A 26,169-nucleotide genomic window follows, 5' to 3' on the forward strand; every position below is an offset into this window, starting at 1 on the left:
CAACAAGTATGTCATCTATCACCATTTGAAAATGGTGACCCTAGCAACCATTATTCCAGCACTGAACAAGGAAGACTTCCTTTCAACTCTCGGCCTACAAAATGCTCTTTTTCATATTATGCTACCCCCAGGCACAGTTGCCTCCTGTGTTTCACAGTGGTGCCCCATCAGTATCAGTACCAGTACCAGATCCTCCCATTTGGCCTTTCAGTTGTGCCCCAAAGTCTTTTGAAAAACTCTGGCCATTGTGACTTTTCATCTCTGGCACCTCAGCATTGTCATTTTAATATATCAGGTCAATTGCCTTATAAAAGGTCTGTCAGTTCCAGAAGCACTACACATTGTCCGAACTACCACAGATCTCCTACTTAACCTCAGCTTTCAAATCAATTATGGTAATTCTACCCTTCAGCTCATTCAGGTCCTAGAGTTTATAGGGGCCTTCATGGACACAACTGTGGCCAAATCCACTCTCCTGACCCACAGGTTTGAGGCTCTTCGCATTTTCGTATGGGTGGTATGATTGTCCCCACTCTCCTGGTTCTCAAATGCCTAAAACTCCTTGGGCACATTGCAGCCACTATGTCATCGAACTAGCCAGGGCTCCACATGAGATGTTTCCAGTCACCACTGGCCACATGGTCCATTGACCTACTGTCCAAGTCAGTGGCTTTTCTGCCTTGTGTCCTCACCTCCCTACAATAGTGGACAGGCCCCAGCAACACCTTAACTGGGGTACAATTTCACCAGCCACCCCCCATCACCATGTACCTTCCAAAATACTAAATGTGACTGAAGATGCCTTCAGCCATTCATTCAGTGACCATGATGAGTGGACAATAGACAAGTTGGTCCTCAATCATGTGTTTCATCACCAGGACCAGCCTTGCATAGACCTATTTTCAATCCAAGTCAATAGGAAGTTTCACCAATATTGCTCCAGACTGGGCCCGGGGAAACACTCCCTTGGGGATGCTTTCCCCATCACGTGGGACACACACCTTCTCTATGTGTTTCCCCCATCCCATGATCCACAAACTCCTCACAAGGGTCAGGTTGGGCTGGTCCCATCTGATTCTTGTAGCTCTGGTGTGCCAAAACAAACACATTGTCCATCATGGATCCCTATCCCTTTCTTCCATGTTTCAAGCTTCTTTTCAGGACTTCAGCTGCACCTTTCATCATTATCCTCTCAGGCTAGGCATCCACGCATGGCTCCAGGATGCCAAAAATGCATGCTCTGAAGAGATAAAATTAAGTTCTGGTTAACAGCAGATGGGAATCCACTAGGAGTTCCTGTCTCTACAAATGGACAGGATTCTCCCAGCAGCTCCTCAGGATTCTCAGGGACCAGGCAGACATCATTGTGATAGCCCCAGCTTAGGCTTGTCAGCACTGCTACCCTATGCTGATGAAGCTCTCAGTGCTCTTTTATCCATTCAGCTTCACCTGTCTCTGGACTTCATTACGCAGAGCCACGGCCACCTCCACCACCAGGACATTTGCTTCCTTCACCTTATGGCATAATGGCTTGTGAAGCAACTTCTACAGGTCCTCCTCAGTATCCGCAAGCTGTCTACATGGTTCTTGTACCTGGCTAAGTGGACACACTTCTTCTGGTGTCATCAGTATGTCCTCATATCCATGTCTACCTCTGTCCCACAGGTGCTGGACTACCTTGTTTCCCTGGAGCAGCAAAGCCTCGCTTCTTCTCTCAAGGTCCATGTGACAGTCATCTTGGCCTTCCATCCAGGGGAAGATGGGTAATCTGCTTTCGTGCATTATGGTGGGGCCCTTTCTCAAGGGCATGGACCATCTCTGCTCACCAGCCTGCCAGCTGGTTCCAGCCTGGTGCCTTTGGGTATTTATGGGACTGCCCCAATTTCATACCTTGGGCCATGTGTTTCCTTTTCTACCTCCCCTGGAAAGTGGCCTTCATTGTGGCCATCAACTTTTCCAGAAAGGTATCTGAGCTCTTGGTCTTCATGTTGGAGCCCCCATACACAGTGTTCCATAACAACAAGGTTCAACTCTGTCCTCACCCATGCTTCCTTCTGAAAGTGGTTTCTGGCTTCCATTCTAGCTGGGACACTTTACCTCCTGTTTTCTGTCCTAAACCTCACAGCTCCCCACAGAAGCCATGCATTCTCAATGTGAGACAGGCACTTGCCTTATAAATTGAACAGAGTATGACCTTCTGCAAGACCTCACAGCTTTTAGTGGCCATTGGTGGTTGAATGAAGGGGCTTCCAGTTTCATCACAGTGCATTTCTTCCTGGATCACATCCTATGTATGGATGTGTTATCCCCTCACTAAGGTTAGTTACCCAATGCCTGTTATGGTACACTTCTGTATGAGCTCAGGCCTCTTCACCCGCCTTCCTTGCTCATGTGCCTCCCATTGAATCTGTCAGTCTGTGACATGATCCTCTGCACACACTTGCTGTGTTGTTGTGCAGCAGTCTAGACAAAATGCAGCATTCAGCGCTGCGCTCCTTGATTCAACCACATGTTGAGTTCAACCCCTCCTCTGGGGTTTGGCTTGTACATCACCTAACCTGAATAGATAGGATTAAACAATCGAAGGAGGAAAATGGTTACGCACCATTGTAACTGTTGTTTTTAGAGATGTTGCTATTCAGAACCACCTTCCTTCCACATTGTTGGATTATTGGGCAAGTAGGAACTGAGGAGTGTTTAGGTTGGCAGGGTCATACATAGGGCTCCGTACCATTGCCTCTTGTGGGGGTTCCACAGCTGACCTCCCAAGTAACAGCTAGGGGAAACTTTCTGACAGTTGTGCACACAGCATATGCACACCTAACTCACATAGGTGCAAGCAACACACCTTGAAGAACAACAGTTACAATGGTGAATAACCATTTTTTCTTTAAGATGTGATACAGACATTTTTTCTACAGCCCCACTCCAGCCCCCTGTATTGGCATCTGTGCCTTCTATGTTCAGTGCAAATGAACTGGACCTGCCCTTATATGGCACAGGGCAGAGATAATGCTGCAGAGCATGACCTCTGGTCCCAGCCAGTGCAGCTAGGAAAAGCTCTTTGGCTCTAGAATGCTGGGTTGCACACCTAAGTTGAAAACACATCTGTGTCACGTCTTGAACAACAACAGTAGCAGCTAGGTAACTGCGCTTCCTTTCCTTCATGACTAATGTACTTATCATTGATCTCTCTCTTTTTTAATATACATATATTGGTTTTTTTTACTCTTTTGCTATTTTATTCTGACTTTGTGCCTTCACCTTTTTAATTTTGTCCCTACATACTTGTCATTTTTTTTATATCTACCTGTCGTAGTTTGGTCTGATTTCCACTTCTTATGAGTTTTTTAAAAAATTAAGTCATTGAATATCTCCTAGTTATGCCAGGGTGGGGATGAGGGTGGGGGTGGGGGTGGGCTTCTCTTATCATACTTCTTACCCACCTTTGCTCTTGTGTCGTTAATTATGTCCCTTAAAAACTGCCAGCTCTCCTGGACTGTCTCACGGAATCTTATCTATCAATTCTCTGTTTGTTAAAGTCTACCTTTTTCCTCTTTTTTCCCCTGCTTTTTCTCCTCCTAATACTTCTTAGAATTATTTTCTTCAATTGTTTCATGACACTTTTCGTATAATGTCATCTTCATTTTTTCAAACAGTTAGAATTATACTAAGCACCTTGGAAAATAAGACACTCCCATCCAGGACAAACATACAATCTATGTTCAGTATGACACAAGAAGTTGGAGTCATGAATTTGGATAGGGAATGGATGGTACGGGTTGGACAAGTATGGCAATAAGGCTGCATGGTGACTCACTAAGGCAGATACGTTTTCTTGGTGCTTCCCTTCCATTTTGTAACTTTTTACCTTTTTAAATAAGAGCAGCTAAACTGTTGGAACAGGTTGCAATTTTGTTTGTTACTACAATGCATATGTATTGTGTGGCTTTAATTTCCTTCTCAGAAATCTATTTATAACATTGGAGAGAATTGTTGTGTGTAGATACAGATTACAGCTATCATCCTTCTCTTAGAAATGAGGGAAAGTTGCTCCCCTCCACCTGCAATTAAAAATGGTGCTGCTTTTGGGCCATTATTGGCAAACTACACAGAAGGTTCCTCAGTGAAATACAGATGCCATAGGTACCACACATTGGAGGGTTCTGAAACTGTTCATTGTGTACAAGGAAGCTGGACAGCTCAACCAACTTGTTTAGGTAAGTCTTGTAGAAAAAACTAGATATTGTAATACATCATAACACGATTGGTAAGACCAAAGAACAAACATACATACAGCTCAATGGGAAATGCTGTGGTTTCAGTTAATACCAGGTGGACAATGCCTATCTCACACAAACTACTATTTCTTATGACATCTTTATTGGTAGACTTGTTGAGACAAGTACTGGATGATTGAAATAACAAGTCTTTTTCTTGCTTTTGGTCAGTTTTGAGGCATTTCCCAGGCTGTAGCCCTTCTCAAAGTAATCAGAGACCTCATTCTCATGTGCTGTTTCTCAACACCTTTAATAAGAAATAAATTGCTGTGAAAATTAATATACATACAGGGAGGGTAATAATGGTAGACCAGATCCTTACTAGTAAGAAGTTTTCCTTTAAAATGTCATTATTAGAAAAATCTTACAGTAAAGCCCAAATAGGAAGGAACACTGGAACAGATTTTATAGTGGGCATATTGAGAACTGTAAGCCCAGTATATAAATCAGTTGAAGTTAGGGGATGCACCAGTACACTTTCAACTTCTAGTTTCAGCACCTATGCAAACAGAATACCAATGCAATAACACTGACAAATTTATTTTTCATATAATAAAATGTGCATATCTAGCAACTGAAAAAGAAATAAAATAACACATTTCTAGAGTGACAACAATTGAACTCAACAGAAAACCAAGACAAAAGCAAAGACCCCCAAGTAATTATAAAATGCCATTTGCTTAAATAACTTCCTCAGATATCAAAGTAAAGAGTTAAACTCACCAAGTGTTGGCTATCCTTGTCATGAAATAGCTGTCAGACTCTACCATCTGTAGTACTGCTGTCAGTTTGGCAGAGGGCTCTTTTCCTCTTAAGGATTTTCCCGAGTATGGCAACTAAGGAGGATAAATATTTTTACCTCTGTAGAAATGAGTTATTTACCATCAGTAAACACAGCCGCAGCTACCAAAGGCATCATTGGTAGGAACTAGCCTGATTTCCTGTAAGCTTGTGCCAAAAGGAGTTTGTGCCTTGAGATGGGGAAGTTTATCTTGCTCAGCTTACCTTTAATTTTACCTGTTTTAGTTGTGATTTATGGTGAGTAAAGATCTAAAGAAGTTGTATCATTGCATATAAGGTTCAAACTGATTTGCAGGATCATTGAGTCATAAGCCTCTTTTGAGTAAGAACTTTTGCATTTGAGAATTGTTACAAAATATTTGTATAAACATAGGTATTTGTCTTCCAGAACCATGCACTCTTAATATGGATGATATGAGCAATAACAACGTAGAGATGAAATGGAGACTGGAAGGAGAGTTATTTTTCATGCATGGTGACACTATAGATTTTGTATGTAAAGAGGGATACTATTTGTCACCGTCCATCAGGCAGTCTCAGCTAACAGTACAGTGTACCCGTGGAAAAGTGAGATATCCAACATGCATTATGAAAGGTAAAACAATAGCTTTTGGGGCAATCCTTTTATAACTCATCCACTTTAGACACACTACAATATCTTTCCCTGAACACCAGAGACATATACTCTGCTATTAATAACAATCTAAATCTAGGGTCAAATTGTCCCTTACATAGCAAAGATGTATTTTAAAATGTTATGAACACAGAAGAACAATGTATTTTCCCAGGGGTAGGCAGGTCTGCAGAAAGAGGTGAGACTTTCTAAACACTTGGAGCCCAAGGATCTGCTGGGAATCCCAGCTGAAAAACTAAGTGAGACATGTAGGTAGTCAAAGTTAAATGGGTGCCAGATCCTGCTCTTAAACACATAGTATATCTTTGTTAAAGTTATTGACTCTATTTATTTTATATAGATCCCAATGACAAATGTGGCTCCCCCCCTGTTATTGAGAATGGAGAAGTTACTGAGCCACAACTGACAGAATATGAAAGCGATTCTTCAGTTGAATATAGGTGTTCTGATCATCATTTTTTGCAAGGATCCAGTACAGTCTATTGTTCCAAGGGACAGTGGAGTACCCCACCAGATTGCATAGGTAGGTAAGATGTGCTTTTGTTAAACAAATGGCAAGCTCAATGGAAGCTGATTAATTGTTTAAGGTTTTTAATATTAATGTCAAGCATTCAAATTAAATTCTCATTTTGAGCAATTTTGGTAGATCTGAAGCCTCTCTGAGCAAACTTTCAGTTGTTTATTCCATTTGGGTAGCAGGTTTAAAACTAATAGGAGAAAGTTCTTCTTCACTCAGCGCATAGTTAACCTGTGGAACTCATTGCCAGAGGAGACTGTGAAGGCTAGGACTATAACAGAATTTAAGAAAGAGCTAGATAAATTCATGGAGGTTAGGTGCATAAAAGGCTAGTAGCCAAGGGTAGGAATGGTGTCCCTGGCCTCTGATTGTCAGAGGCTGGAGACGGATGGCAGGAGACAAATCGCTTGATCATTGTCTTCGGTCTACCCCCTGTGGGGCACCTGGCATTGGCCGCTGTTGGCAGAAAGGCTACTGGGCTGGATGGACCTTTGGTCTGACCCAGTATGGCTGTTCTTATGTTTTCCTAAGCCTACATGAATTGGAGTATGCATGCAACATCTGAAAATAATATTGTTCGATATCTAATACAGTAGAAGGGAGAACAATGTTTATATCCAATTTTAATACATAAATTATAGCTAAATGTGATTTCATAAATTAACATGAATATGTATATTAAGTAATTAACTATGAATCTCTCTGTATTTAAGAGCCATGCATTTTATCAAAGGATATAATGGACAAAAATAACTTAATACTGAGATGGAGTTTTGATGACAAGTCTTATTTTTTCCACGGGGACTACATTGAATTTCTGTGTAAAGAGAATCATTATGGAGCATCATCGACTTCAGAGTTAGATTTTAGAGTGCAATGTATAAGGGGACAGCTGACATATCCAAAATGTTTTCAGAGAGGAAGGTGAGGCTAAGGCTGTATTTAATTTGAAATGTGTACATACATATGTATAACAATTTAATATCCATTTATGCGATACCATTTCCAAGATGAGTAACCAGCACTAACTTTGATTCTCAACCCAATTGTGATCTATGTATTTACATGTAGCTTCTATATTTATGGTGCATTTCACATATGGCTTCCAGGTGTCACATAGGTTTGTAGTTGGTCCCTTTTTAGAGTTGCTGGAGAGGAAGCAAAAGAAGTCATTGTTGCAGAATCTCTGAAAATAATTAAATGTGATGCTATGTGAAGTGAGTTGAGACTGACTGTCATGGCTCCTTCCCCACTCTAGCAAGATAAATGCAGAAGTGGGGGCCAGCAAAAGTACCTCCAAAACCTTATCTACCAGGTTTTGGGATAAACTCCCCTCCCAAAATCCTAAAAACCCTTAGAATTTGGGGATAAAATTTGCTGCCACAACCCAAGTAATAGTAAGGAAACCAGGGAGAGACTACTTGGGAAATCTCAGCCCCAAAAGTAAAAACCAGGACACTAACATTAACCAATACCAGGTTAATAAAAAGAAAAAGAGAGAACTTTTATTATTACAACAATATTCGTGTTGCAAGCCTCATGACTAGATGGAAGAGTCACAAAGTAAAACACATGGGGAGTCTCCACCATGGGCCTAGAACTTAGTTACAAGGAGAGTAAAAGAATATTTCTAAAAAGTGCACAGACATCAGGCCTCACTTCCCAAACCATAAAACAATAAAGCCTAATGCATCTATCTAAACTTTACCCTACTTACAGAAGATTGGAGGGCCTGTTCTTGTAGGGAGATATTCTGTCTCTCTCTCCCTCATGACTGGAAAGAAGAAACAAAGACAGAGAACAGAAGAGGGAGGAGCCCAAATTCAATTCTACCTACATTCCTATAGGCCAACCCCACCTGGCTAAGAAGGTTAACCCTTTTACTCCCAGGCTGCTGGCTAACCCTCATGATCATGACACTGACCAAAAGAAAACCAAAGGCCTAAGAACCAGAAAAATCTTGGCTGTTGTTGTCTGGTGGCTTATTCAAAAATATTATCAATATTATATGGCAGGAGTTCACGTAGAAAGAGCTGTAATTTCAAGATGGATGGCATGAGACTGGCACAAAAGTTTTGTGGAAACTGTAAGATTAGTCACCATTTGGACCCACAGGGAGCAAATAAAGCAGAAGGTCTTTTCCCTTCTCTCCTATATGCCTGTGCCATGGTGTCTTCCAGAAAACATTTGTTTAAACATAGTTGGAAGCCAGTTGCCTTGTCCCCTATCACATGTAGTCCTGAATCAAGTTAATGATGCCTCCCTGTAACAGTAAGGAGAAATAGCTAGTTTCAGTCCCAGTTCAGTAGTTCCTGCTATCACATTCAACAACACCACTACCACAGCCAGCTTCTGTTTCTTACCATGGCTCAAAGGCTTGTAGGACTGGGGTTATAACAAGATGTTCTCTATGGAGAACATTTGAGAATGCCTCATCTAAGTAGTGGATGCTGTCAAGTAACTGTTTTGCTAGCCTGTTGTAGGGTATCATGTTGATTCTGATCACTAGTGAGCCAGTGACTGAATGTTTTTGGGCACATCACTTGGTCTCCTTCTTTGTGCATCAAAATGCTCCCTTCCTGAAAGACTCTGTGCTATGGAGATCTTTTGTCCAGCAGAGGACAGCCACAGATGCATCTGTGCTCTTTTCCCCTGGAGTGGGAACCCCAGCGAGCAAAGTGAAGTGCCTTCAGACACCACAAATCTTCAATTTTTGGGACGCAACACATTGCTTTGGCAACAGGACTGCCAGTCTAGGACCTATATTTAAACTCCTTGTGTTGCAACATGTTGTGACACTAGACAATTGGGTGGGTCAAGAAGAATCTTCATGAAAACTGTATATTCCATTTTTTTGCAGGTATGCTTCTGGAAGTAGATATTACATATTATTAGGTTAGTTTCAGTGACAGAACTCAAATTACTACTTCTCTCCCTGCAACATCTTTCATACACTATGGAGCAGAGTTTGTAACTGCCTCAGCTAGCATGAGGAAATACAGAAATCAAATGGGATTTGTGGTAAAACCATTCCGAATGGAATACTGGAGAAGGAATAAATAAAACTATGCATGATTTAACATCATTCCATTTAAAATTAGATAAATAAGAAATTATATTTGTGTCAGATATCATTTTGATGGACCTTTGTTTTGCCATTGTTGATATAATTTTCATTGCCTTCTCCAGAAATGTACTCAAAGGTCTGTGAACTCAGTATTATAAAAAAATAACAGCAATTATTTTTGCTTTTATAGGTAAACGGTCAACAACATAAATGCTTCAAGGGATGAGAAGGAGGCCACATTTTATTTAAATACCCAATAAAACATGACTATGCTACTTTTAAAGACAAAATATTTGAGATTTGAGCCCACCTAAGAGAGGTGTTTTTGCTTTGGATATTTTCTTTGGTTTGTGAACCTTGAATTTAAAATGTAATGAAAAAAAAAAGCCTTACTGTGTCTTTTGATCTTGTTTTGGCAATTTAGACCATTTTCAGTTTCCTAATATAAGGCATAACCCATACTTTCTATAAATGCCTTGTATCATTTGAGCATTGGATTAACCCCTGAACTGTGCATGAGGCCCATGTAGTTCAGGAATGGGAAACCTTGTATACATTGGATCCACTGACCTGGTCCCCCATGCACTCATGAGCCACACAGAGCTCTGAAAACTGGGGCCACAGAGGATGAGTCTTCCTTGAGACTCTTCTATGGGGTCAAAAACAAAGGGTTTGGGATATGGGATGGACCTCCAGGCTGGTGCAGAGGATTGGGCAGCAGTGGGTTTGTGGGCTCTGTGGTGCCAGTGATAAAGGTTTGAGATGAAGATGGGAAGTTAGGGCAGGAGGTTGGGTGAGGATGCACATTCTGGTCAGGAGTGGGCTCAGGACTGGGGCAGGGGTTGGGAGCTTGGGATTGAAGGGAGTTAGGTGAAGCAAAGTGTCTCAGGGATAGGGCAGAAGGTTGAGGTGTGGTAAGGGGTTTGGGCTGTGGGGTGGGCAGGGGATGAAGAAGTCTGGGAGCAGAAGGAGGGTCTGTTACCTGGGCAGAACAAAAGGATGGAGATCAGATGCCCAGATGTACATTCCACATAAGTAAATGGACTGAGACGTGCTGGCTGACTCAGTGACCAAAGGCAGTGTGCCACAGCAGCCCACCTGGTCAGGTGACCTTCCATATCCTATGGAAGAAGAAAGGAGTTTTCCCCTCCAAAGGACAAGCTATAATAGGGACCTGGCAGCGACTATCTTGTTTCCAGATTTTGTGAACTTGGATCTCACGCCCCATAGGGTGTGTTTTTAGAGTCTTTCAAGAAATCAGCTTTAACTGATGTATGTAATGTACCACATTAGCAATTTTTTCTTTTACCCCTATTCTTTCTTTATTCATAAACCTTTAGATTTTAGATTCTAAAGGATTGCAACAGTGTGCTGTTTTTCGGTAAGACCTAAGTATATATTGATTGGGAATGTGGATGGATCCTTTGAGGTCTGGAAGAATCTGTGTGGATTTGGTGAAATAGGTGTTAATAATCTTGCACCTGAGTAAAGGGGGCTGCTGGTTTGGCATTAGGAGTAGCTGGAGATTCTGTGGGTTTGCTTGTGTGGCTTCTGGCTGGCCAGTGGGGCTGGCAGAAGTACTTTTGTGGCTGGCTTCATTTGCCTTTGTGAGAAGAAAATCGAAGCGTGGCCTGTAAATGGCCTGTTTTTAAGCAATTGACCCTAAATTGGTTCTCTTTGCTGTGCCCAGAACCCTCCGTAATATTACAGAGGGTATGGAGCTTGCCTGTTGTAGCAGCTTCTGTTGGCCTGTTTGGGTCCTTAACCACATACTCAGCTGCCCCATGAGGCCACCCTTTGAACTTCTGGCAAATGTTCCTGGCTTCACCTATCAGGTCTTGTATGTAGTTGTAATTACATTGGTCAGGAGAGTTGGAGAACTCACCACACTAATAGCTGAACCTCCTTACCAAGTTTACCAAGGATAGGGTCACACTCCAACCTCATTCCAAGTTGCTCCCTATGGTTCTCTCTCCTTTTTCAGATCAAAGAACCCATTCACTTACCTGTGTTCTTCCCAGAGCCTCACTCTGGTCCTGGGCAAGTAGTGTGGCATAATCTGGACATTCGTCAGTGTTAGCCTTTTACATTTATCATACAAAGCCTTGGCGTAAGTCTCTTTGGCTTTTTCTCTCCTTCACTGAATGTTCCAGGGGCCATCATGTTTCGTCTCAACAGCTCTCCAAGTTGGTCTCCACCTGCATACACACCTGCTATGCTCTTCACCAGAAAGATCTCCTGGGTGTTGTTACCACACATTCTACCAGGACTGTGTCCTTCACTACTGCCTTTCTCAAGAACAGGCCCCTAACAGACATATGCAGGATAGCTATGTAGTCTTCGAACAAGACCTTTGCACAACATTATGCTTTCTCTTCTTCAGTTGCATCCTCCATAAAAGTGGGACTGTCGACGGTAATCATCTCTGGGCTCCAAACCCATCTTGAGGGAGTGATTACTGCTTTATCGTCAGCCAGAGTTGAGCAGCCATGGGGAAACTACTTGAAGGAGAAGAGGAAGTTGCTGTGTCCCTGTGGGTGCTCCACATTCTTCTCTCCTTCCCCTACTTTGTAGCCTCATGCTCTGTTGGCTAGGATAAAGAGGGAACAGAGGGGCCTGCACCACTTGCATGCCAGACAGCATGAAGAGGTGCTACTGCATATTCATGGACATTCTTCAATAGCTTTAGTTTCCCATGCCAAGTGCTGGCATGAGGACACACCAACACTCAGAGTGGTACACCCAAGGTGACAAACATCTACAAAAACCATTGTTAGAGTACAAGGTGAGTAACTTCCTCTTTCCCTTTACAGAAACTATGTTGACTCTTCCCCCAACAAATTATGTTCATATATGTGTCTGACAATTTTATTCTTTACTATGTTTTGAACTAATTGGTCTGGTATTGATATAAGACTTACTGGTCTGTAATTGCCAGGATCACTTCTAGAGCCCTTTTTAAATATTGGTGTCACATTAGCTATCAATAGTCAATAGGTACAGAAGCTGATTTAAAGGATAAATTACAAACCACAGCTATCAGAGGTGTAGCCATGTTAGTCTGCATCTGCAAAAACAACAAGAAGTCCTGTGGCACCTTTTTGACTTACAGATATTTTGGAGCATAAACTTTCATGGGCAAAGACCTGCTTTGTCAGATACATCCATTATTATCCACAGTTAATAATTCCACAGTTTCACATTTGAGTTCTTTCAGAACTCTTGGGTGAATGCCATTTGGTCCCGGTGACTTGCTACTATTAATAATACTCTTACTATTAAGTTTATCAATTTGTTCCAAACCATTCCTCTAATGACAACTCAATCCTGGACAATTCTTCAAATATGTCACTTAAAAACAACGGTTCAAGTTTGGGAATCTCCCTAACATCCTCAATTATGAAGACTGAAGCAAAGAATTCACTTAGTTTCTCTAAAATGGACTTATCTTTGATTGCTTCCTTAGCATCTCGATCATAATCTTTCATGGGTGAAGACTCACTTGGAGACTGATGCATCTGATGAAGTGGGTCTTTGCCCACTAAACATATGATCCAATAAATCTGTTAGTCTATCAGGTGCCACAGGACTTCTTATTGTTTTTTTTAAACAGTGCATTTTTTAGTCTTTCACTGCATCTTTCACCTGGTTGTTAAGCCATGGTGGCACTTTTTTGGTGCTCTTACTATATTTTGGTAATTTTTCAGTTTGGGTTATACATTTAAGTTGGGGCCTGTATGATTGTATCTTTGAAAAGTTTCCCTACAGCTTGCTGGGATTTTACTTTTGGCATTTTAACTTTTGACTTTTGTTTAATGCTCTCATTTTTGTACAGTTTCCCCTTAAATGCCACAGTTTTGGGTTGCTGAGGTACCTTCCCCACTACTGGGATGTTAAATTTTATTACAATGTGGTCACTATTTCCAAGCAGTCCAGTTATATTTACTACTCGGAGTAGATCCTGTGCTCCACTTAGGACTAAATCAAGAACTGCTTCTCCCCTTATGGATTCCAGAACTACCTGCTCCAAGTCAAGGATGACCTGATTGGTACCACACTGTACCGGAAACCCACTGATCGCTATACTTACCTACATGCTTCTAGCTTCCATCCTGCACACATAACCAGATCCATTGTTTACAGTCAAGCCTTAGGTACAATCGCATTTGCTCTGATCCTACTGACAGAGACCGAAAACTGCAAGATCTTTAGCAAATATTCATAAACCTGAATTACCTACCAGGAGAAATAAAAAACAAATCAACAGGGCCAGACGAATATCCAGAGACCAGCTACTCCAAGATACGCCCAAAAAAGCCAAGAACAGAACACCACTGGTCGTCATCTACAGCCCCCAACTCAAACCACTGCAACAACTTTGTTATCCCCAGCCTTGCTCTTGCTTATTTATACATGGCCCTGCAGATTTCCATGATCAGCATCTGATGAAGTAAGTCTTTGCTCATGAAAGCTCATGCTCAAAACTTTTCTGTTAGTCTATAAGGTGCCACAGGACCCCTCGTTGCTGCTCCAAGGAACAGTCACTTAGGTATCATGAAATTTTATCTCTGCATCCCATCCCGAGGTGACATGTACCCAGCCAAAATGAAGCTAGTTGAAAGCTCTCATTATTATTGAGTTTTTTATTTTGATAGCCTCTCTAATCTCCATTAGCTTTTCATAGTCACTATCACTGTTCTGGTCAGGTGGTTGGTAATATATCCCTACTGCTACATTCTTATTATTAGAGCATGGAATTACTATCCATAGAGATTCTATGCCATATTTTTGTTCATTTAAAATTATGTCATTTGATTCTGCATTTCCTTTTATGTATAGTGCCAATTCCCCACCAGTATGACCTGTTCTGCCCTTTCTCATTTCACCAAGTTTCTGTGATGCCTATTATATCAATATTCTCCTTTAATATGAGGAATTCTAGTTTGCCCATCTTATTTAGACTACAAGCATTTGTGTGTGAGCACTTAAAGTATTTGTCACTATTCATCTGTCTGCCATTTCCTGATGTATTAGATTATTTTTAATTTGATTGTTTCTCATCTGATTTTATCATCTTTAGTCTCTCCTCCTTAGAACATAGAGAATCCCTATTTAGAGGTCCTCTCCTGCAAAACGTCTTTGTTCATCCCAAGCATTCCTCTGCTCCTGCCGGCTTTCCTCCAGCCCTTAGTTTAAAAACTACTCTATGACCTTTTTAAAGTTAAGTGACAGCATTCTGGTTCCATTTTCATTTAGCTGGAGCCCATCTTTCTCATATAGGCTCCTGCTACCCCAAATGTTTCCTCAGTTCCTAGAGAATCTAAACCCCTCCTCCCTGCACCATCTTCTCATCCTCATGTTGAGACTCTGAAGTTCTGCCTGCCTGCCTACGTGGCCCTGCTCATGGAATTGAAGCATTTCAGAGAATGGTACCATACAGCAGTGGTGCACTGTTGAGGCATGTACTAGCTGCAGTACCCCCAGTGATGCCAGGGGGAAGGATCATTGAGTCATGCACTGGCTGCAGAAACTTTGCTGCAGCCACCAAGGTGTGCCATTCATATGTGTGTCAGCAGCAGTACCAGTAGCAGCCACTGGTGGGCACTGATGAGTTGTGTGCCAGCTGCAGTAATGGCTAGAACCACTTGGGGCCACCATGGAGGTGTGCACTGGCTGCAGTACCAGCAGTAGTCATTGGAAGCATCATTGTGTGTGTTTGCTGCAGTACCCACTGTGGCCTTTGGGGGGTGCTGTTCAGGTGTGCACTGGCTGGAGTACTGGCAGCAGCGACCAAGGGGGGGTGCGGTTGAGTCTTGTGCCTGCGGTGACCACTGGGGGTGCACTTGAGGTGTGCACTGGCTGTAGTATCAACAGTGGCCATTGGGGGGTACAGTTGAGGTATTCACTTTCTGTAGTACGTGCAGTGCCCACTGGGGGGTGCCATTGAGGCATGTGCCATCTGCAGTACTTACTGTGGTCTCTGTGGAGAACCATTGAATTAAGCCCTGGCTGCAATGCCCAGAATGGCCACTGGGAGGAGCCATTGAAGCATGTACCTGCTCTAGTACAGGCGGCAGCCACTGGTGAGCACCTTTAAGGTGTGTGCCAGCTGTAGTACTGGCAGAAGGCACTGGGAGGTGCTGTTAAGATGTGTGCCAGCTGCAGTACCCAGAGGCCAGCAGGAGTGCCATTGAGGCATGTGCCAACTACAGTCTTCACAGCAGCCTCTGGGGAGGTACCATTGAGCCAAGCACCAGCTGTAGTACTGGCAGTGGCCAACAAGTGTCTGGGGACAGGGTTGAGTCTTGTACCAGCTGCAGTACCTGCTGCAGCCACTGTGGTGCCATGGAAACATGCGTTGGCTGCACTACCTGCAACAGCCACTGGGGATGCCATTGAGGTGTGCCCTGGCTTCAGTACCAGCAGCAACCAGTGGGGGTGCTGTTGAGGTGTGCATCCTCTGCAGTACTGACAGTGGCCTCCAGGGAGCACTGTTAAGTAATTTACTTTCTGTAATACCTGCAGCGGCCACTGGTGGGCGCCGTTGAAATGTGCATCAGCTGCAGGACCAACAGCAATCACTGGTGGGGTGTGGATCAGCTGCAGTAACTGCAGCAGACTGGGTGACACTGTGCGACATGCACTGGATGCTGAGATCCTGCAGCAGCCATTGGGGTGTGCTGTTGATACATGTGCCAGCTGCAGTACCGGCAGAGGGCATTGTGGTCTGTTGAGGCATTTGCTGGCTACCATACTGACAGCGGCTGGTGGGGGAGGCAGTGTGGAGGCATGTGGTGGCTGCAGTAATGACAGGAAATGCTTATAGGAACCTTGTGGGTGTGCACTTACTGCAATACTGGTAGCAACCACTGGGGTCGCCTTTGAGGCACACATTGACCACAGTACCTACAGCAGCCACTAGACAGGAACAGTTGAGGCATATGCCAGATGTAGTACCAGCCAAGACTACTTAGAGGTGCCATTAAGGCATGCGCCAGCTGAAGTACCTGCAGAGGCCAGCAGGTGGGCACTGTTGAGGTGTGCACTGGCTGTGGTACCCTCAGTGGCATCTGAGGGGCACCTTTGAGTTGTGCACCAGTTACACTACAAGCAGTGGCCACTGGGAAACACAATTGAGTCCTGTGTTGGCAGTAGTACATTCTGCAGCCACTGGGGGGTGAAGTTAAGGAGTGCACCAGCTGTAATACCAGCAGCAGCCACCAGGAGGCACTGATGACTGATGTGCTGGCTGTAGTATGGGTAGCAACCATTGGGTGGTGCAATTGAGACATGCGCTGGATGTAGTACTGGCAACAGCCAACAGGGGGCTATGCTGAGGTGTGCACCTACTACAGTACCCAGAGAGGTCTCTGGGGGTGTTGTTGAGATGTGCCTGAGCTGCAGTACATGCAGCAGCCACTCGGGGTTACTGTTGAATCATGCCCCAGCTGCAGTAGCTACAGTGGCCACCCAGGACATTATTGAGGTGTTTGCTGGCTGTGGTATCTGCAGTGGCAATGGCGGGGGGGGGGGGGTGCAGTGAAGGCCTGTGCTAGCTGAAGTACTGCAGTGGCCAACAGGAGGTGCTGCTGAGGCGTGAGCCAGCTGCAGGAACCGCAGTGACCACGGGGGGGTGCTGCGGAGGCATGCATTGGAAACAGTAGCAGCAAAGGCCATGGGGAGGTGTGCCGTTAAAGCACGCACCAGCTGCCATACCCACAGAGGCCAGTGGATGCGTGCCGTTGATGTGCATGCTGGCTGCAGTACCACAGTGGCCTCTGAGGGGCACCCGTGAGTTGTGCAACCAGTTGTGCAGCAACCTCTGGGGGTGCCAGGAGGTGTGAATCAGGAGCAGTACCTACAATGGGCTCTAGAGGGCACCACTAAAGTGTGCGTTGGCCACGGTAGCCACAGCTGCTACAGGGGGGGTGCCACTAATGCATGTGCCAGGTGCACTATTGGCAGCAGTCCCCGGAGGAAACTGTCATGCCCTGTCTGCAGTACCTGTATTAGCCACTGGAGGGCACCATTGAGATGTTCTTTGGCTGCACCACCCACAGCAAACTCTGGGGGATGCTGTTGTGCCTTGCACCGGCTAGAGAAACCCTGCGGCAGTCGGGGGGGGGGAGGGGGCAGTTGGTCTGTGTGCCAGCTGCAGCACTGGCAGCAATCACTGGGGGGGTGCTGCTGAGGGGTGCGCTGACAGACGTACCCGCAGTGGACTCTGAGGGACACGGTTGAGTCAGTCACCAGCTGCAGAAAGTCCTCAGCAGCCGCCGCCGTGCTCCATTGATACATCTGCCAGGTGCAGTACCAGCAGAAGGCACCGCTGAGGCATTCACTGGCTGCAGGACCAGCAGCTCACGCTTCAACAGCACCACGCGCTGTGCTCTTTGGTGACTGCGTCTGCCATTTCTATCCTGTCTCAACCTCCCCACTCTGTGGAGTCTTTGCGTACTGCCCTTAGTGTTTCGCTCTTGCCTCAACAGCACCACGCGGTGGGCATTTTGGGTACTGCACCCAGTGTTTCCCTTTCACCTTAACAGTGCCACTCTGTGGACGCTATGGGTATTGCACCAAGCATTTCCGTCTCACCTCAGCAGCAACAATCAGGCACTTTGCACATGGTGCATAGTGTTTCCTTCTTACCTTTACAGTGCCCCGGGTGGACACTTCTGGTACTGCAGCTAGCCTGTTCCTCCCACCTTAATAGTGCCACTCCGTGGCCACCATGTGTACTGCACTGAGTGTTTCCCTCTCCTCTCAGCTGCGCCGTTCAGTAGACTCTTTGGGTACCGCACCTAGTTCTTCCCTCTCACTTCAACAGTGTCCTTCGGTGGGCACTTTGGGTATTGCACTGAGTGGTTCCCTCTCACCTCAACAGGCCCACTTGGTGGACATTTTGAGTACTGAACCGAGCATATTCCTCTCACCTTAACAGTGCCACTCGGTAGTGGTGACACTATGGGTATGGCACTGAGCATTTCCCTCTCAACTCAACAGTGCCCATTTTTGAACCAATACTACATACAAATCCCCTATGCAGCTCTCAGAGGAACACCATATCGATTTCAGCAGAATTGCATAAAATTCGCATTGGATTACTTCAGTCTTCTTTGGAAGGTAAATGAGACAAATCAAAGTTAGCACTGAACTGCAGTGGTTCAACTACTTTACATATAAAACCAAATGGATTGTGAAGTGGAATTTAGAAGATGCACCGAAAACCATGTACTGATTTAATAAATATTAGTGTGTTTATGTCTCCATGGTGGAGGTGGTAGCATTTGAAAGTGATGGAATGTTAGTAGCAGGGATCTTTTGTACTGTTTCAGCCAATGACATCTCATCAGCTAATTCCAACCAGGACTCTTCGTAAGTATGAATGAATTATGTATTTATCTTCCCATAATGCGATGAAGGAGGTGATATTTCTCTCAGTATGTTACAAAAAGTGCTGTGGGACTTGCCACCATGACACAGATGTCGTCATAATATGGGAGGAAGATCAGGCTATCCATGTGGTGATGTGTCCTTGGAAACACTAGACAGGCAAAGCAGAGACCTGCCTGAGCTTGCTGTGAGCCTGTGCTGGAAGGGGGCAGACAGTACCGGGATCCAGAAGGCCCAGACTCTGTGAAAGAGGAGGAGATTTACAACTCTCACCCACCTGCATCCAGGTGCATGGTGCACCTGCTGTGTCTGGACCTGTGTAGTTGGATCCCAGGCACCTGCCCCAGCAGCACCGGCACATCCCCATACCTAGCTTCCTGGCTCAGCGCCACCAGGTCCAGTCCGAGATCCCACTGCACAGCCTCCAGCGGCTTGGGTAGCCCCAGGCCCAGTGGGAAGGGGCACAGGACTGTCCACAGCAAGGGGATGACGGTGGCAGCTGCATCTCTTTCCCATGGATTTTGCCCTCTTTGACAGAGCAGGTTTCTTTGGCTGCCAGTGCTCCAGGTCCCCTTTTCCAGGGCTGCACCTGGAAGAAGACACGGGATCTGAATGGGAGGTTAGCTGCATCTGGCTGCCACAGGGGGCTGGACTGGGGGGCACCTCCGAGGCTGGTGTAGGTGCGGAGTTATCTGCCACGGCTCTCTCCAGCAGGATAAGGCACTGGGGGCCTTTCTCCAGGAAACACACCCACAGCCTGGGGACTTGGTCAGCAACCCCAGGACATCCGCCCTGCCCACGGCCCAGCACAGTATCTCCACATCCACCCCATGCTGGCTCCTCTTGATCTCCAGCAACTTGTCGAGCTTCAGGTCCGAGGTGAATGCCCACAGGACGCCGTGCACGGGGGCGGGGGGGGGGTGGGGGTGGCAATGGCTGCCAGACCTTGGTTTCCCATGGATTTCCATCTCTTCGACCAAGCAGGTCTCTTCTGCTGCTGGTGCATTGGGTCTGTTTCCCAGGAAGGCAGAGGACAAGGTGCCCAAGTGTGGAGCTGGCTGCTGTGTGGGGCTAGTTTGAGGGGGTCCCTTGGAGCTGGTCCAGACCCATTGGCCAGCGTACAATGCGGGGGTCAGTTGGGAAGGTAGAGACCCAGCTGGCTCCAGGGACTCCCACTCCTTAGGGGCCTCTGTTGGGGGTGGGGAATGGTGAGATCTCTTCCTAGCAGGGGGGCTTCCTTCCCCAGCCAACATGTCATTCTTCGAGCTCAGCTCCTGGGAACCAGCTGGCACCACCTCAAACTATGGCTCCATGGTGCCCAGCTGGGACCTCCACCACTGGGCATAGCCCACACAAAACAGCTACCAAAATCAGATTCTTCAGCACAATATAAAAATACTAAAATGATACAAAAAAGGTCTCTCAATCAATGAATGTTGATAGTATTATTGTACTAGGGTTGGGTGGTTTGCCATAAGCATGTCTTTGATCTATGGGCAATGAGAGACTTGAGTGAACTTGATGGGCATGAGAAACATCTTTCATTCAAGCTAAATGATAAAACATTTGTTCAGTGCGGCCGGCGGCATGCTAATGAGGCACTGAATATGTATTTGCATGGCCATTTTGAAGATTTGGGCTAGTGTAGACATGGCTAAGGAGTTTTTCATATTTAGTCAGGTCAGAATTAGAAATATGCTAGGTTTTTCCCTTTAAAAGAAGGGCCATAACAGAGCAGGGAACCACCACTATTGGGGAATGTCCAAGAACTAAAGTGTCAACTTTTTCCACTAACAAAGCTGTAGCTGCAACCGCTTGCAGACACAGGAGTAAGCCAGCAGCTACCTGATCCAAGGCACAGCTATAATAAGCAATAGGCCAATGTTTATCCTTGTGTTGCTGAGTAAGAAGCGCTAGAGCAAATCTATCCTTTTTATGAAAATAGAGAGTAATGGGTTTAGAATAATCAGGGAGACCTAATGCCAGGGTGCTCATGTAAGGCATGTGGCAGCAGGAACTCAATGCTGTTGAAGGCTGGGAGGAATGAGTCTCCCAGAGATCATTTGCATGAGAATGCAAAGGTGTGCATGCGTGATACCTTGCAAAAAAAGCATGATGGGTAGCAAGGAAGCAATGAGACTTTGTCTATTGTAAACACATTGTTGTAAAATCACAATTTATGCTAACACTTAGGCTATGTCTACACTAGCCAAAAAGTTAGAAATGGCCATGCAAATGACCATTTCAAAGTTTACTAATGAAGCACTGAAATACATATTCAGTGCCTCATTAGCATGCGGGCGGCTGCGACACTTCAAAATTGATGCGGCTTGCCGCCGTGTGGCTCGTCCAGACGGCGCTCCTTTTCAGAAGGACCCCAGCAACTTCGAAGTCCCCTTATTCCTATGAGCTGATAGGAATAAGGGGACTTTGAAGTAGCCGGGGTCCTTTCAAAAAGGAGCCCCATCTGGACAAGCTGTGCGGCAGTAAGCTGCATCAATTTCTAAGTGCTGCGGCCACCCGCATGCTAATGAGGAGCTGAATATGTATTTCAGCCCTTCATTAGTAAACTTTGAAATGGTCATTTGCATGGCCATTTCTAAGTTTTTGGCTAGTGTAGACACGGCCTTAGTGTAAGAATTGTGAAATCTCACCAAAACTCCAAGTCGTTGGGGGGTACAGGGCAGTCGTCATAACTGCATAAGACATGGGTTATACAGGGCTCCCCTGGTTTAAAGCATTGTAGGGGACAAGGGGAGGGGTATAGGTTGAACCAGCTAGCTGAGTGCCTTTGTCATATAGATATAAGCCTGGTTTGACTAGCCCTCTCCACCTTTTAAAAAGTAGAGCCGGATACTAGTGTTTGCATCTTGTACAAGACTCTATTTTGGTAGCTGCTGTGAGCTGAAATCATAGGGAGGCAGCTAAGGCCACCAAGAGCTGAAATCACAGGGTTTTGCCTCAGGCCAAACACCCAGCAGGCAATGCCACTGTCGGATGGACGGCGTGATGGGTGCACAGCTGGTAGGAGCAGCGGATGGACAGATGGTGTTACCGGTGGCCAGCTGGTAGGAGCAAGGGTAGATGGATGGCATGACCGGCGAGTGGCTGGTAAGAGCAGCAGCAGATGGATGGTGTGGCCAGCCGATAGGAGGAGCAGTGGATGGATGGACGGAGCGACCAGATGGTAGAAGCAGTGGTGGCTGGACAGTGTGACCGGTGCACAGCGGTAGAAGCAGTGGACGGATGGATGGCGTGACCAGCTGATGGCCACTAGGAGTAAGCATGGATGGACGGCACGGATAGCCGATAGGAGGAGCAACGGGTGGTGTGACCAGCCGCTAGGAGCAGCAGCGGATGGATGGCTTGGATGGATGGTGCGACTGGCGGCCGGCCAGTAGGAGCAAGCGGAACACTGGACCAGTGCGAATTTGGTATTGTCTGAGGTTCCATGAGGGAAAGCATTAGCGTGAGGTGTCAGTGCCCACATGGACGGGACCAAGTTGTAAGTGGGGCATTTGAATTGGGGGTGCAGAGAAAGTTGGGTGTGTGGATTGGTTGTTTACAGTATTGGACTGGTGAGCCTGAGAGGACAAGGACATTACTCAATGCATTTGACCTGGGACAGTTACTTGAGGATTGGTTCTGAACTCTGGGTGTGGTATTTTTCCAAGCTTATGCTAATTCACCTTTGTGCCTCTTTTATTAAAAGTTCTTTCTACACTCAGACTCTGTGCTTGTGAGTGGTGAAGCATTTTCTCTTTGAGACACCCAGGGGTGTGTGAATTTTCCAGGCTACTGGGTGGGGGTTTGAGCCGGTTCTGTGTGAGATGGATGAAAAGGAACCCCTAGATGTTGAACCTGGCCCTGGTTGCTGCCAACTCCTTCTGGCAGAAGGTTTACACTTGAAAGGGCTTGTTTTAATTGCACAAATGCATTATCTACTTCAGAAGACCAGGGCAGAGGTTCAGGCATAGAGTCTAGGGTGAGATCCTGAAGGGGTTTCCCCTAGAGAGGCATATCCCAAAATCCACTGTTGACAGTAACCCATCATGCCCAAGAACCCCCACATCTGTTTCTGGGACTGGGGATGAAGAACTTGTAAGATGCCACTAATCCTGGCCTGAGAAAGATGTCGTTGCCCTGCGGAAATCTCATGACTGAGATAAGTAACTCGGGGTTGACAGAGTTGGAATTTGTCTTTGGAAGCCTTATGACCTCGTTGAGCTAGAGCAGTTAAAAGAGTGAACAAGTCCTATTTACAGGCTTCAAGGGATGGGGAAACTAATAAAAGATCATCTCCATACTGAACCAGGGTGGAGCCACGCTCCAAGGTAACAGAATCCAGGTCTTTCTTAAGGATTTATGAAAACAAGGTGGGGGATTCAGTATAGCCTTGAGGTAACCTGGGCCAGGTATACTGGAGGTTTTGATAGCCGGTTTCTGTTTGTTCTAACCTATCTGGATCAATTGGGATAGAAAAGAAGGCAGAACACAGGTCCACAACCATAAAATGAGTGGCAGTGGTGGGGACGCAGGATAAAATAGTAGCTGGGTTAGGGACGACTGGAAAGGTGGGCAAAACAGCAGCATTAACAGCTCTAAGACTTTGGACAAAATGATAGATATTTTTCCCAGGTTTCTTTATGGGCAGAATCAGGGTATTACACAGACTTTGAGTGGGGACAATAATACCCTGATCTAGAAGAGATTTAATGACTGGGAGAATACCCTCCTCTGCCTCCCTGGAAATGGGGTATTGATGAACACAGGGAAGGGGTTTGAACGGCTTTAGAGCAATATGTACAGGTTCAGCACTTAACATATGACCAACCTCATTAGTATGAGAAGACCATAACTGCGGTGGGGGGGGGGGGGGGCGGGCGGTAACCTAGTCTAGGCTTTCTCGCTGCAGCAATGAAAGCTGGAGTTTGGATCCTTCGTCATGTTCCTATAATAAAGCCAAGAACTCGTCCTGCCTGTGTTCTGGAATCTCAAGATAAATCCCACCAGGGGAGCAATAGATGATGCACCCGAGCTTGCACAGCAAATCTTTCCCTAAGGAGATAACAGGAGTGGTGGGGCTTAAAAGGAAGGCATGGTACTCAGAGATAGGTCCAATAGAAACAGAAAGGGGAAGAGTGACAGGATGAGGAATAGGTTGCCCACCAATGCCAATGGCATTAACAGTTCCAGAAGACAAAGAAACATCTGCAAAATCAGAGGTGTGTAAGGTAGACTGGGAAGCACCAGTATCCACCGGCAGGGAACAGTTTTCTCTCCCACAGAGCACTTTACATAAGGACCTTCTTGAGCCAAATGCAGAAGTGGTGCAAAGAAGTAGCTTGCTCCCAGGCTGTCCTATTGGGGAGGAGGGTTAAGAGGTGGGGGAAAGGAAGGAGGAACCCACTTGATTGGCCCAAAGCGTCCATAAGAAGAAGGGTTGATAGTGGGACAGTTGGGCTGGAAAGGGCATTCCAACTTCCCATGTCCCAGTTGTTTACAATAGTGGCATTCATTGCCTGGAGGCAGAGGCCCCACTGGGCCCCCAGGGCATCCCTTACCATAATCACAACCAGAACGAGGTGGGTATAGCTTGGGACCCCTCTACCTTTCCCTCTTCCTCCACCCCTGGGTGGGCCTATTTGTAGTTGTTGGATTTGAAGGGCCAGAAGCTTAGTTTCATTATCGTCCCTGGTCTTTTTCATTTTAATATGGAAATGTTGGGCATCCGCTAGGAGATCATCCATGGTTTTTGTCTACCAACCAATAATAACTGTTTTAATATTTTCAGAAACCTTTGGGTCTAGCCCTCGCATGAACATGGTGGCTATAGCCTATCGTGCATTCACAATAGGGTCATCCATTCCTGCATGTCTTTCAAAAAACCTGTCTCAGCCTCCCTAAATAATCTGCAGGAGTTTCAGCCTTAAGTTGCCTGCAAGCATAATTTTTAGTCCAATCAGCCTTTTTGGGGCAGATGTCCAGCACTGCTCTTACTAAATTTTCACAGAGGGTTTTTAGTGCAGTGTGGGTGGCAAGTTCAGCTTTTGGCCATTGGGCAGATGTAAGCAAGCAGTTCAATGTTTCACAGGGCAAGATAGCCTTTAAAACCTGATTTAAATCAGCCCAGGTGGGGTTATAACAACTAATAACAGTTTCTAGCTCTTCCTTGAATTTTACAGGTTCCTCACCTATTTTCGGGAACCTTTGGATGAGGTTGTATAGGTCTGTCGGGCTCCACGGTGCATGAACAGTAACAACATTAGAGGGTGGATTGTTACCGGGCAATTGCCATAAAGGAGCATTTAAAGGAAAGTGGTTCTTACAAAGAGAATCAGCAGTCTGGGTCCCTGAGGAAGACTGTACCCATTTAGAGAGGCGCTCTTTAAATTTCTTACTATCAGGGGACTGGTTGGAGTAAGTAGTTGAGCCGGACCTGATCGTGAGCTTGATCTCAGATCATAAGGAGACCTACTGGAGTCATCAGAGGACTCTGGAAAAGGAGGAGCTGAGAAGGGGGCATGATAGGGAGGTGGGTGGAGGCCAGTGTCTAGAATGTCCTCCAGGGAGTCAGGTGGCCATTGATCCTTTGGAATGATGGGATACAGTGGACTAGGGGTAGAGTTTAAAGGAACAGCCAATTTCTCTTGCATTTGCTTTAACTGTAATTTAAATTTCTCCTGTGAGTCCTTTAGACTTCCAGTGTGGGACTCAGTCTTTCTTTTGGATGCCTCCTCATACTAGCTGAAACAGGTGACCCATTGAGCTTGGGGTACCTTAGATCCTCTGGATTCCAAGGCACCTCTCAAGTGCACTATTTGATTGAAGTCAAAGGTATCTTCAATAGGAAACTGCTTAGACTGATTGTCCTTAGTATGAAAATTCCATTTGTCCAGAAACTTGCAAGTCCTAGGAGAGTAATGTACAAACATATAGTATGCTGGAGTCCCTTTGTGGGGGGTGGGTTCTCCTTTGTCTGTCCAGTATCCATTTTTCCCCAAACATACAGATGCAGGAAGAATATCAGGGGAGTCGCACCGCCCAGGTATCAGCCTATGATCTCCATCGCCGAGATGATTACCTGACCCAATAATGATACGCTTATTTAGCGGGATATGGGTAGGGAAAAAGGTAACACACAAGAGGTGTCCACTAAAGTCACAGGAGCCCTCACCATGAGCACGCTGTTTATGGCCAAGATGGGGTTCAGTCGGGCAATGGCTCTATAGTGGCTCATGCAAGAACCAGAGACGGTGAAGAAAAATGGGGTTCAGTTGCCACTGAGAACTCACACTATCAGAGACATCAACTGCTAGAGCTGGTGGCTTCTTCGCAGTGGGCAGCCAGGGTGGCTGACAGATGCCCCAAAAGTCTGCCCCAAGGAGGTGGCCAGACTCAACTCAGTTCTCAGGACTCACACATTCGATCAGGGTACATTCACACATTCGATCTAATAACCAGACTCTCCTTATTT

The 26,169-nt window shown here is 45.6% G+C and overlaps 2 protein-coding genes across 2 annotated transcripts in view; one reads left to right on the plus strand and one right to left on the minus strand.

The window, feature by feature from the left end:
• The window catches only part of F13B (coagulation factor XIII B chain), a 52,608-nt gene extending 34,504 nt beyond the window's left edge, over positions 1-18,104 (plus strand). Inside the window, exons 7-11 of the mRNA XM_075003297.1 lie at positions 4,038-4,220; positions 5,470-5,676; positions 6,056-6,238; positions 6,946-7,053; positions 18,067-18,104. Coding sequence (XP_074859398.1) covers positions 4,038-4,220; positions 5,470-5,676; positions 6,056-6,238; positions 6,946-7,053; positions 18,067-18,104 — 719 coding nt within the window. The remainder of the gene's footprint in view (positions 1-4,037; positions 4,221-5,469; positions 5,677-6,055; positions 6,239-6,945; positions 7,054-18,066) is intronic.
• Positions 18,105-18,961: 857 nt separating this feature from the next.
• LOC142017942 (complement factor H-related protein 2-like) overlaps positions 18,962-26,169 on the minus strand; it is a 75,253-nt gene continuing 68,045 nt past the window's right edge. Inside the window, 1 exon segment of the mRNA XM_075003298.1 lies at positions 18,962-19,281. Within this exon segment, the coding sequence (XP_074859399.1) occupies positions 18,962-19,281 (320 nt within the window).

This window comes from Carettochelys insculpta, chromosome 9 (genome assembly GCF_033958435.1).
Source record: "Carettochelys insculpta isolate YL-2023 chromosome 9, ASM3395843v1, whole genome shotgun sequence".
NCBI classification, from domain to species: domain Eukaryota; kingdom Metazoa; phylum Chordata; order Testudines; family Carettochelyidae; genus Carettochelys; species Carettochelys insculpta.